At 42.7% G+C, this 13,221-nt stretch overlaps 2 protein-coding genes across 6 annotated transcripts in view; both read right to left on the reverse strand.

Annotated features, from left to right (window-relative positions):
• The window catches only part of TNPO1 (transportin 1), a 167,836-nt gene extending 154,856 nt beyond the window's left edge, over window positions 1-12,980 (reverse strand). Inside the window, exons 1-2 of one of the 5 annotated variants that reach the window (XM_048849316.2) lie at window positions 12,856-12,979; window positions 7,758-7,928 (exon numbers count right to left, since the gene is read on the reverse strand). Coding sequence is in view for 1 of the 5 variants with exons in the window: in XM_048849314.2 (XP_048705271.1) it covers window positions 12,856-12,864 (9 nt within the window). In the remaining 4 variants the exon portion in view is untranslated. Of the gene's footprint in view, window positions 1-7,757; window positions 7,929-12,727 lie in introns of all 5 variants that reach the window. The other 4 variants (XM_048849317.2, XR_007356564.2, XM_048849314.2 and 1 more) reach the window with 4 other exon arrangements.
• On the reverse strand, window positions 487-2,769 carry LOC142072005 (uncharacterized). Its single transcript, XM_075128242.1, has 2 exons — window positions 2,032-2,769; window positions 487-1,371 (listed from the first exon to the last, which is right to left on the reverse strand). Exons 1-2 carry the CDS (start codon window positions 2,579-2,581, stop codon window positions 983-985), a joined length of 939 nt encoding a protein of 312 aa, XP_074984343.1. The 5' UTR covers window positions 2,582-2,769; the 3' UTR covers window positions 487-982.
• Window positions 12,981-13,221: the final 241 nt, after the last annotated feature.

Genomic DNA, 13,221 nt, shown 5'->3' on the forward strand with positions numbered 1-13,221 from the left:
TGCATATTCCTATCTTGGGACTGGACCACCAAGGCAGCCACTACATAAACCGAAAGGGGTACTTTTCAATGGTGCTGCAAGCACTGGTGGATCACAAGGGACGTTTCACCAACATCAACATGGGATGGCCGGGAAAGGTACATGATGCTCGCATCTTCAGGAACTCTGGTCTGCATGAACAGCTGCAGCAAGGGACTTACTTTCCAGACCAGAAAATAACCATCGGGGATGTTGAAATGCCTATAGATATCCTTGGGGACCCAGCCTATCCCTTAATGCCATAACTCATGAACACATACACAGACACCCTGGATAGTAGTCAGGAACTGTTCAACTATAGGCTGAGCAAGTGCAGAATGGTGGTCGAATGTGCATTTGGACATTTAAAAGTGCGCTGGTGCAGTTTACTGACTCGGTTAGACCTCAGCGAAACCAATATTACCATTGTTATTACCGCTTGCTGTGTGCTCCACAATATCTGTGAGAGTAAGGGGGAGACATTTATGGCGGGGTGGGAAGTTGAGGCAAATTGCCTGGCCGCTGATTACGCAAAGCCAGGGCGGTTAGAAGAGCACAGCAGGGCACACTGCGCATCAGAGAAGCTTTGAAAACCAGTTTCATGGCTGACCAGGCTATGGTGTGATAGTTTTGTTTGTTTCTCCTTGATGAAAACCCGCCCCCTTGGTTCACTCTACTTCCCTGTAAGCCAAGCGCCCTTCCCTCCCACCTTCGATCACCGCTTGCAGAGGCAATAAAGTCATTGTTGTTTCAAATTCATGCATTCGTTATTATTGCATCACACAAATGGGGGATAACTGCCAAGGTAGCCGGGGAGGGGTGAGGAGGGAAGGACAAGGCCACACTGCGCTTCAAAACTTATTGAATGCCAGCCTTCTGTTGCTTGGGCAGTCCTCTGGGGTGGAGTGGTTGGGTGCCCGGAGGGCCCCCCCCACCCGCATTCTTGGGCATCTGGGTGAGGAGGCTATGGAACCTGGGGAGGAGGGCAATTGGTTACACAGGGGCTGCAGTGCGGTCTGTGTTTTTCCTGCACCTCAACCATATGCCGGAGCATATCAGTTTGATACTCCAGTAGCCTCAGCATTGCATCCTGCCTCCTTTCATCATACTGCCGCCACCTTTGCTCTTGATCCTGCCACCTCTCCTGTTGCTCCTGCCACTTGTCCTCGCATTCATTTTGTGCTTTCCTGGACTCTACCATTGTCTGCCTCCATGCATTCTGCTGGGCTCTTTCAGTTTGGGTGGACTGCATGAGCTCAGAGAACATTTCATCACGAGTGCATTTTTTTCGCCTTCTTATCTGCACTAGCCTCTGTGATGGAGATGCTAGTCGCAGCTTTGAAAGATTTGCAGCTGCGGGAGGAAAAAAAGGAAAATTAAAATTGAAAAAGACACATTTGCCATTTAAAAAGAGGGGCTGATGTTTTCGGGTTAACGTGCAGCACAAACCCAACTAACTCCCTCCCCCAAACCCCAATTCTCTGGTATGATTGCTTCACCCCTCCCCCAACCGCATGGCTAAAAGCGGGGATAATTTCTTTTCAGCCACAGGCAAACAGCCCAGCAGAAACGGCCATCTCTGATGTCCCCTTAATAAAATTCCCCTATTTCAACCAGGTGACCATGATTGATATCACTCTCCTGAGGATAACACAGAGAGATAAAAAATGGATGTTGCTTGAATGCCAGCAACCACCGGGACCACACGCTGCCATGCTTTGTTATGCAATGATTCTAGACTACGTGCTACTGGCCTGCCGTGGCAAAGTGTCCTACCATGGAGGATGCAATAAGGCTGCCCTCCCCAGAAACCTTTTGCAAAGGCTTTGGGAGTACCTCCCGGACAGCTTCATTGAGATGTCCCTGGAGGATTTCCGTTCCATCCCCAGACACGTTAACAGACTTTTCCAGTAGCTGTACTGGCCGCGAATGCATCCCAAGTCTTCAGGGCAAATTAATCATTAAACATGCTTGCTTTTAAATCGTGTATTATATTTACAAAGGTACACTCACCAGAGGTGCCTTCTCCGCCTTCAAGGTCCAGGAGCCCAGGTTGGGAGGGTACTGTCTCCAGGGTGATAAACAATTCCGAGCTGTCGGAGAGAACGGTTTCTCCGCTTGCCTGGTATGCGCTATCATCTTCCTCATCCCCCAGATCCTCATCCCTGTTGCGAGAGACTCCCTTGCAGGAGTCCACGTACAGGTGTGGGGTAGTTGTAGGAGCACCCCCTGGAATTGCATGCAGCTCATCATAGAAGCGGCATGTCTGGGGCTCTGACCCCGAGCGGGCGTTTGCCTCTTGGGATTCTTGGTAGGCTTCCCTGAGCTCCTTAAGTTTCATGCAGCACCGCTGCAGGTCCCTGTGATAGCCTCTGTCCTTCATGCCCTTGGAGATTTTTTCAAATATTTTGGCATTTCGTCTTTTAGAACAGAGTTCTGATAGCACGGATTCATCTCCCCATACAGCGATCAGATCCAGTACCTCCCGTTCGGTCCATGCTAGTGCTCTTTTGCGATTCTGGGACTCCATGGTCATCTCTGCTGATGAGCTGTGCATGGTCATGCCATGATGGCCAAACAAGAAATGAAATTCTAAAGTTTGCGGGGCTTTTCCTGTGTACCTGGCTAGTGCATCCAAGTTGAGAGTGCTGTCCAGAGCGGTCACAACAGAGCACTGTAGGATTGCTCCCGGAGGCCAGTACTGTCAAATTGCATCTACACTAACCCAAATTCGACCCGGTGATGTCAATTTTAGCACTAATCCCTTTGTCGGGGAGGCATACAGAAATCGATTTTAAGAGCCCAATAAGTCGACAAAAATGGCTTCGTTGTGTGGTCGGGTGCAGCGTTAAATCGATCTAACACTGCTAAATTCGACCTAAACTCGTAGTGTAGACCAGGGTTAACACTTTCCTATACTCCCAGGAGGCACACCAAATTTTAAAGAAATCTAACTAAGCATGTCCATTTTAGAGAACTTAGAGGTCAACCTATAATCAGATGCAATACTGCAACCTTAACTATAGTGGTGCTCCCACAATGAGACAATGGTCTCATTGTTTCCCTGTGCTATCCTTTGTCTGTCTGTATCTGGTTGCTGTCTCCTGTCTTATACTTAAATTGTAAGCTCTTTGGGACAGGAACTGTCTTTTTGTTATATAACCGTACAGTGCCTAGTACAAAGGGCCCTCCATGCTCCTCAGTGCTACCACAATACAAGTAATACAGATTCTGGAAAGATTTGGACCATTATATGTGTAAGATTAGTCTCAAGCTACATTGTTTCTTAGGAAAGCAGAACTTTCAGTAAGTTGTGCACCTCTGAGCACAGATGGACAAGTTAAGAATCCTAGAAGCTAAAACTTAGAAAGGTAATGTACTAAGTACCAGCATTCTCTATAGTGTGCAAAAATCTATTTGTCATAAGTTACTCCATTTTGAAGTGTCCAACCACAGACATACTAACATTTTCAGTTTGCAGAAAGTTCTGATCCCCCTCCCCATGAAAATCATACCTCATTTCTGGTGTCTAGTAATTTTTAAGTACCTCAGTTAAAAGATGCCAAATTTGAGATATCTTGAAGACGGTCTGATTTTCAGAGGGAGTATGGGCAACACTTTTTCAAAATTATAAATTTAAAGGTTTCTGAAATTGGGCAATTCAAAATCAAACATCTTAAAAATCACTAGTCACTTTGAAAATATCTTAGCCAGGTGTTTTGAGGGTTTTTTTAATGTAAAAAAAAAAGTAGGGCTGTCGATTAATTGCAGTTAACTCACACAATTAATTCAAAAAAATTAACTGTGATTAAAAAAATTAATCACGATTAATCACAATGTTAAACAATAGAATACTAATTGAAATTTATTAAATATTTTTGGATGTTTTTCTACATTTTCAAATATATTGATTTCTATTACAACTCAGAATACAAAGTGTACAGTGCTCACTTTAAATTATTTTATTACAAATATTTGCACTGTAAAAATGATAAAGGAAATAGTATTTTTCAATTCACCTCACACAAGTACTGTAGTGCAATCTCTTTTTCGTGAAAGTGTAACTTACAAATGTAGATTTTTTTTGTTACAAAACTGCACTCAAAAACGAAACAATGTAAAATTTTAGAGCCTACAAGTCCACTCAGTCCTACTTCTTGTTCAGCCAATTGCTAAGACAAACAAGTTTGTTTACATTGACGGGAGATACTGCTGGAGAAAATTTGCAGAAGATAATGCTGCCCACATTTTATTTACAATGTCACCTGAAAGTGAGAACAGGCATTCACATGTCACTTTTGTAGTCGGCATTGCAAGATATTTACGTGCCAGATATTCTAAACATTCATATGCCCATTCATGCTTTGGCCACCATTCCAGAGGACATGCTTCCATGCTGATGATGCTCGTTAAAAAAAGAATGTGTTAATTAAATTTGTGACTGAACTCCTTAGGGGAGAATTGTATGTCTCTTGTTCTGTTTTACCTGCATTCTGCCATATATTTCATGTTATAGCAGTCTTGGATGATGACCCAGCACATCTTCGTTTTAAGAACACTTTCACAGCAGATCTGACAAAACGCAAAGACGGTACCAATGTAATTTTTCTACAGAGAGCTATAGCACTCGACCCAAGATTTAAGAACCTGACGTGCCTTCCAAAATCTGAGAGGGAAGAGGCATGGAGAATGCTTTCAGACATCTTAAAAGAGCAACATTCCAATGCGGAAACTACAGAACCCACACCACCAAAAAAGAAAATCAACCTTCTGCTGGTGGCATCTGACTCGGGTGATGAAAATGAACATGTGTTGGTCCGCTCTACTTTGGATCATTATCGGGCAGAACTCATCATCTGCATGGACATGTCCTCCGGAATGGTGGTTGAAGCATGAAGAGACATATGAACCTTTAGCGCATCTTGCAATGCCGGCTACACCAATGCCACGTGAACACCTGTTCTCACTTTCAGGTGACACTGTAAACAAGACATGGGCAGCATTATCTCCTGCAAATTGTAACCAAACTTGTTTGTCTGAGCATTTTCCCAAAATATCAAGCTCAAGGCTTAATGCGGAGTTCATTCTGCACTGCAATACCAAATTAGGTTAATACCATGTCAAGGGACTACTGTATTATAAACAGACTTCTCTAATATAGCAGTCTAAAAATGTACATGGGACTTAGAAGGTAAAAGCTATACTTTTACTGAACTAAGAGGATACTTCAGATGCCTTTATTCCATTCTGCCTAGCTGCAGATTCCACAAGACAAATGACAGCAATTAATTGATTTATACAACTTCACAACCAAATATGCTATGAATTTTATCCTCTTAAATTAAAGCTCATATTCTGGACAGTCCAATAAAGTTAATTGCATTGAATTTATTCAGTTTTCCATGTCCACTGATCTATATTTCCTCTGTACATGATATATTACATTTTTGTAGCTTCTCTGAACAGATGTTTTTAAGAGGCATTTCAGAACTCAATATGACACAATGTTACAAATTTTTCCAGTTATATCTGACAGTTGCCTGTTAGGTATGATATTATAATGGTTCAAGCTTTTTCATACGGTGAACCATATCTGAAAACAGAGATCCTCTTGTTAACCACCACCACCCTCCCAACTCCATGACTTTCCTGTGGCACCTGCTCTAGTGCTTCGTTTCACAAAAAGAATAAATGAACGAACAAAGTAGCAATATAGATAAACTTGATGCAATGCAATGCATATGGTTATGTCTTGCATCTTCTACTTGTTAAATTCCTTCTCCCTGCAACTTGTAGAGATTTACATTAGTATCAAATCTGCCTAAATATGATTTGTGATCGCAGCAGCTCTGCAGACCACCAGTAGTCTAGAGATAACATTTTAGAACCATTAATATAGCATAAATCCACTATCTCAGAAAATGTATTCCTTAAAATCTGCAATTCAGAATCTCCATTCTGAAGGTTCAATTCTATATCACAGGTAGAAAGAATGCAATGACAGTAGATATTAGCATGTGCAAAGTGCTACAAAATTGGGATGACCACTTACTAATAGGAGAGATCACCACAAGAGTAATAGTAATAAAATGAAAAATACTTGGCATTTATAGAGTGCTTTTTACCCATCGATTTCCATAAGATTTACAAGGGAGGATGAGTTTTGTGTACCTATTTTACAGATAAAAATACAAAGGTAATGAGAAGCAAAGTGACTTTGCCCAATGCACAATGGTCAGTAGCCAAGGTGGAAATATGATAGAGATCGGGGTGAGAGTCTTTGTTGCAACTCTGAGACGCGCAGCAAAGAACTGACAGCCTAGGAGAGGGGGAAGGGAGTATGTGATGCTTGTATAGCTTTTTCACCTTTATGCTCTCCCAACCTGGGGCTGCTCCAGGAGTTGGAGAGGCCACCAATTTAACTTAGACAGCCCTATGGGCCTATATAAATTACAACAACCTTCTTGGGTTTGGCCTGTGGGCTGCAGTGGTAGTTAGAATCTTAGCAGGGCTGCATGTGCGGCCCCAGCCCCCAACATATTCCTCCCACTGCACTACCTTGTCCCACCCTACACCCAGCCTTCAGGGGGGTCCTCCACAGCAGCAATAAGACTACCTGTCTTATTGCTGTCTTCCACAGTGTCTTTAGGGGGGGAATCCTCCCACAAATGGAACTGAGGCTTTTACAGACCTGCAACATTGTTCCCGCCCTTTTACCAGGTAGAAAGGGGCCTGTGCATGGGTAAGGATCTCATCCTAGGTCTCCTAAATCTCAGTCTGGTGCTCTAATATAATATTTGTTTTTATGTTTATACTTATAAAAGTATTCCCAAACAAGGAAACTTTTTATTGCCACCACATATTCTGTTTAGTTTTTTCTGGTCTTCCAAGTACACTGGACTCCAGCTGTACAACATATTAACAGAAAATATAAAGGTTGACTTCAACCTTGGCCAAGTGCAAGATGCACCTCTTTAATGAGGCCTTCCCTTAGTAGTGGCATTTTCCCAGAACCAATCCACAATATGAGAGACTAGAGGGGAGGAGGTAGAAAGTACGAAGGAAGGAAAGAAAGAAGCAAAACAAAAAATAAAACACCTAAACATCCACAATCGCAAATAAGGGAGGTTGACCACACTATGCAATAATTAATTGTTGTTCATTACTTAAATACCAGGGCAATAGGTGTTTTAGTTACTACGGAACCACTGTAATCAATGGAATGGGCAGATCTTAATACCATCTTCCACGGCAACATAAACAAGTTTATACAATGGTTTGAAATGTATACCATGACCATGTGTTGTGGAAATATAGTAAGGTTAAAGGATTTCATGATACAGACACTGCATAGTGTCCTCAAAGCAATCATAATATATACACACTGTAGGCTGTGGAACAAATTGATAAATTAAACAGTAATAAGTCACCAGGACCAGATGGTATTCAACCAAGAGTTCTGAAGGAACTCAAATATAATAAAATTACAGAGATACTAATTGTGGTATACCACTTAAATCAGCCTTCATACCAGATGACTGGAGGATAGCTAGCATAATGCCAATTTTTTAAAAAAGCTCCAGAGGCAACCCTGGCAATTACAGGCTGGTAAGCCTAACTTCCGTACCAGACAAATTGTTTGAAACTATAGTACAAAACAGAATTCTCAGACACAAAGAGGAACACGTTTTGTTGGGGAAGAGTCGACAGGGCTTTTGTAAAGGGAAATCATGACTTACCAATCTATTAGAATTCTTTGAAGGTGCCAGCAAATATGTGGACAAGGGTGATCCAGTGGATATAGTGTACCTGGACCTTCAGAAAGTCTTTGACAAGGTCCCACACTAAAGGCTCTTATGCAAAGTACACAGTCATGGGATAAGAGGGAAGGTCCTCTCATGGATCAGTAACTGGTTAAAAGACAGGAAACAAAGGGTGGGAATAAATAGCCAGTTTTCACTGTGGAGAGAAGTAAACAGCAAGATCCCCCAGAGTTCTGTACTGGGATCAGTGCTGTTCAACATATTCATCAATGATCTCAAAAAAGGGGTAAACAGGGAGGTGGCAAAGTTTGCAGGTGATAAAAAAATTGCTCAAGACAGTTAAGTTCAAAGCAGACTCCAAAGAGTTACAAAGGGATCTCACAGACTGGGTGACTGGACAACAAAATCGCAGATGAGATTAAATATTGATAAATGCAAAGTAATGCACACTGGAAAACATAATCCCACTATATATACAAAATGATGGGGTCTCAATTAGCTGTTATGACTCACGAAGTCATTGTGGATAATTCTCTGACAACATGCACTCAATGTGCAGAAGCAGGAAAAAAGCTAATAGAATGTTAGGAACCCTTAAGAAAGGCATAGATAATAAGACAGAAAATATAATACCGTCACAGTATAAAGCCAGGATACACCCACACCTTGAATACTGTGTGTAGTTCTGGTCACCCCATCTCAAGAAAGATACATTAGAATTGGAAAAGGTACAGAGAAGGACAACAAAATACTGTAATTAGGGGTATGGAACAGATTCCATATGAGGAGAGATTAAAAAGATTGGACTGTTCAACTTGGAAAAGAGATGACTAAGGGGGCAATGATAGAGGTCTATAAAATCATGAACAGTGTGGAGAAAGTGAATAAGGAAGAGTTATTTATCCCTTCACATTACACAAGAATCAGGGGTCATTCCATGAAATTCATAGGCAGCAGGTTTAAAACAAACATATGGAAGTTTTTCACACAATGCACTAGAAATCTGCAGAACTCATTGCCAGGGATGTGAAGGCCAAAAGAGTAACTGGGTTCAAAAGAAAATTAGGTAAGTTCACAGAGGACAGATCCATCAATGGCTACTAGCTCAGACGGTCAGGGATGCAACATCATGCTACTGGTGTCCCTAAGCCTCCAACTGCCAGATGCTGGGACTGGACAATAGGGGATGGATCACTCAATAATTGTTCTGTTCATTCCCTCTGAAGCATCTGGCATTGGTCACTGTTAGAAAACAGAACACTGGACTATCTGGACCATTGGTTTGATTTTTATGTTCGTATGTGCTACGTGGAGATAGCTTATTTATATTTAATATATCAATTTGGTAAATAGAGATCACTAATACATTCAAAATAACTCTCTCCTCTCAGTTTGATTATTACAACTATTTTTTTCTTGTGGCCTCCTGAAGTCCCAGCTTTCCAGATTGCAGTATTTTCAAAATACTGATGATGACTAGCTTCTCCGCACCTAAAAAGAAGTGCAATCACCTCACCCTCATACTAAAATTACTCATTTGGGTCTCCATTTATTTTGAGAGACAGTTCAAACCTCCTCTTTTTGTTAACTACTGTTTATGGACATCCTTCAGCCATTCAGACCTTCATCCTTTATGCTGATCTCATATTCTGTAACCCAATGGAGTTCACTGGAGTCACTCCTAATTTCCACGACTGTACCTTAGGGCTTGTCTACACGAGAAAGTTGTGCCGGTTTAACTCAAATCTATTTAAAAATCAGGTTGGTTAAATGAGCGGAAAGCCCTGTGCAGACACAGTCATTTCAGTTTAAGAGCAGCTTATACTCATTTAGCTTAAGTGAGTAAGGATTTTACTTAAGCTAAATGGATATAGGACACTCTTACACCTAAATAAGGCACGCTCAACATAGCTACGGTGCTCAGGGGTATGAAAAATCTAACCTAACTCCCCAGTGTAGAAGTAGCTAGATGGACAAAAGAATGTTTCTGTTGACCTAGCTACCATCGCTAGATGAAGTGGTGATCCCACAGTGACAGAAAACCTCCTTCTATCACTGTAGGCTGCATCTACACTACAGGGTTATGCCGGAACAGTTACACTATACCACTGTAGACCTGGCCTCAGTAGGTCTATACAGAGATTTGCTCTTGTTTAACTGGTCTGGTTTAAAAAACGTACCTTTACTTAAACTACTGCAAATTTGTCTGTAAACAGTCTTTGACGCGAATTAGATCTCTTGTCTACCACTGACCCCTTAGTCTCTTCTTACCATCTCGCCACCATTTGTACAAGGGCCTTCTTTCCAGAACCTAATAGTGGAACAGTCTTTCTGCAACTCTTCCCCTCATCATTGCCCATCTATTTTCTAATCTCAACCAAAAAAAATTTTTGCTTTGACCCCTCTCTCTCTCTCCTTTTGTATTTCATTTTGATTAAATTATTTAGCTTGTAAAATCTTCAGGGCAGGCACCATGTCTTCCTTTGTGTACAGTGCTGTACACATTTCAACTTTATGAAGTAATTTACAATAGTTTGCATATTATATTATACTCAAACAAAACTCACTTTTATTTAAAAGGTTTTTAATTGTATGCCATGTGTCAGATTTGACAAATACAAAATCTAGACTCAGACTCAGCTTCAGAATCATCCAATCTATAGTAGGCTATATATTTATTTCAACATTTCATTAATTAAATGATAACACGGACACTGAGTCTGGTTAGGAAAAAAGAATGCATTCTTCTGATGGCTAGAAATGAGCTGAATCAGTTTACTTCTCTACCGCACTAAAATATGCCATTTTCTACTTGTTTGTGAGGATAAATAGGTCAATAAGGTATTTCATGCACAATACTAAAGATGTCCCACGCCACTACCATAAGACAGTGGGAAGAGTAATCAGTGAAGTATTATACTGTTTTTAGATGTATTTAAATTTTTACCTGCCCAGACAGCCTGCAAGAGTGGATTACTTTAATAAATAATCACTACCACTGGGGATAGGAGTGACAAGACAGAGAGTTACAGCAAAATTCTTCCTTCAGATGCATGGATTGGGCTCCCAGGCCTTGTCTACACTTAGCTTTAAATATCTATATTTTAAATCTCCCATTGTTTCATTACCACTGGTAAAGCTCCATTGATGATAGTGCTAACAATTGTACCATCCTGTTGTCTAGCTCTTCAGCACCGGGAATACATTAGTGCAGCTGCACCCATGGGGGATTTGAAAGTAAAGTGCAGACAGAGTGACTAGGATTTTGGCCTGCACTGCAGCCCCTGTACACCAGCTTTGGAAGGATTTCCCAGTGGTGCAGAGCAGGTATAATGGGCTTATGTCACCTCTCCTTGTAGTCCCGGCATTGGAGTGCGCCAGAGGCATGACTGGAAAGGCACAGACATGGGAAAGATGGAAACATGGCCAAATTGCACAAGCTATTCAGGGCTGCTGGACAGCTCCTAGGGAGGCTCTGCAGCTAGCTACAAGTTAGTACTGTCCCTAGGGTTGCCCTAATTTACACTAGGGACCACTCTGGTCCCCAGCTTCCTCCTGAATCTGGGAGGTGCCAAGATACCATAAAGTCACTTTCCCTCAGGCTACGCCAAGCAAAATTTAGCTGCAGCCCCAATTCAGGACTGGAGTTGGTAGTCACTGAGAACTCTGCATATATGTGATGGTAGAATTTGGTTCTTAAATCAATATTCATGCCAGCCGCAACTTCTGTACTTGAAGATGAAAAACATTACTTTCTAACCCATTTCACATGCTCATAATTTTCCAAATAAATAATTACCTTTTGTGTTTAAATATTTTTGAGTTTGGTCTGACTACTGATTAATTTTGGGGAAAAGATGGGCACACTCTCCAGCCATTTTATAAACAAAAAATAATTACAAGAGCATAGTTTGCTCCCACTGTAAGAAAACATGACCCTCTTTCCACTCATTCACCCAGTCATAACTCAAAACCAGCTGATTGTCCAGGTTTCACATATGGTATGCAAAAAGGATTTTCATGAACAGAACAAGTATTGCCAATTTTTTTAAACTGTGGTTAAAACACTGGAGGAGGGTTCTGGGGGGTTAATTCCCAGTTCTGCCACAGGCTCCTTATGTGTCCTTGAGCATAAAATAATATATGTGAAGTGTTCAAATGCTATGGAAATAAGCACTGGATAAAAAATTAAACAGGCAAAGTTATAAGGAAGAATGTGCAGTGGAAAATTCCTTAAATTGCTACCTGCACACTTGGATAATATACAGTCCATATGTGTTCACAGATGTACAGCATTTTGGTTACAATTTCTCAACTCCGCTCCTGAAATTGGAGATTGCAAATTCGAGAGAGAGAAAGAGATTAATATCTTCAGAGCAGGGAGCTGTAGAGATTACAAATGGAGCAAGCCACTTAGTACCAAACCGAAAAGCCTACTGGGCCTCAGTATTTCCACTACTCCATTAGTGCAAAGGATTTACAAGTCCCAGGTCAGCTAAGCCTGCCGAATATATAAACCAAACCAGTGCCGGGGTTTTCTGCCTCTTTTAGCTTTTCTTTAAAGGAAAAAAAACGCACACAACCAAATCTAGAGAGCGAGGAGACACAGAGACGCACGATGAAGGGAGCAAGGCAATATATATATATAATATATATATATGGCAAAGTTCATGTTGCAGAGGAAACTTTCCTTTCTTAACCCTGTAGCTTACGCTTGCAGCCTGGATATTGCATTAACCTGAGCTACAGCCTCGCGATGGCTGGTACTTAGCACACACCCCCAGCCCTTTAAGGGGCCCCAGCCTCCTGGAGCAAAGACACTAGCTCTGCATCGCTGTCGTTAAGCAGCGCGGTGACTGGAGCCCAAAGCCGGGGGGAGGGCAGAGCGCGGGACTAGACATGCCCAGCTCCCCACCTCCCGCCTTGGGGGCGCTAGGGCCACTCACCCTTTAGGCCTGGAGAAGGAAGCATCCCGGGGGTGTCTGCACTGCCGCCGCCCTTATCCCCGCAAGCAGGCGATGACAGCTTGGGGGCGATGCCCCCCGCCCGCCCCTCGCGGCGCTCAGACACCTACCCACACCATCCCAGAGCCCGGCGGCAGGGGAGTGGCGAGGGACGGGAGCGGCCCGTCCTCTCCCGCTGCGTCTCAGCGCCCGACAAGAAAACGCGACTCCGGCCCCTGAAATGGCTGAACAAAGGGAACCTGGCTTCGCCGCCACCGCATGTCCCATTGGTCGGGGGGCGGGATTGGGGCGGGGCCTGGCACGCAGGGGCTCCACAGCCCTGTAACCCAGGCAACGGTGGCTCCAGCTGGGACACGTGGCCTGGTGTGTGATGGAGACAACAGTGAAATGGCTGTCCCGCCCCAACCCCATTCCCCTAGCCCAGCCTCTGCCCCCTTCCCCCGGGGTCACACACACACCCAGCCCACTCCCTTCTC

Source organism: Caretta caretta, chromosome 5 (assembly GCF_965140235.1).
Source record: "Caretta caretta isolate rCarCar2 chromosome 5, rCarCar1.hap1, whole genome shotgun sequence".
NCBI classification, from domain to species: domain Eukaryota; kingdom Metazoa; phylum Chordata; order Testudines; family Cheloniidae; genus Caretta; species Caretta caretta.

Bases quoted from the DNA above. Each gene is read 5' to 3' on its own strand.
- LOC142072005 (XM_075128242.1), bottom strand. From the start codon at position 2,581: ATGACCATGCACAGCTCATCAGCAGAGATGACCATGGAGTCCCAGAAT. The intron at 1,372-2,031 runs GTGAGTGTACCT...TTCCTCCCGCAG, and splicing joins AGGCGGAGAAGGCACCTCTG to CTGCAAATCTTTCAAAGCTG.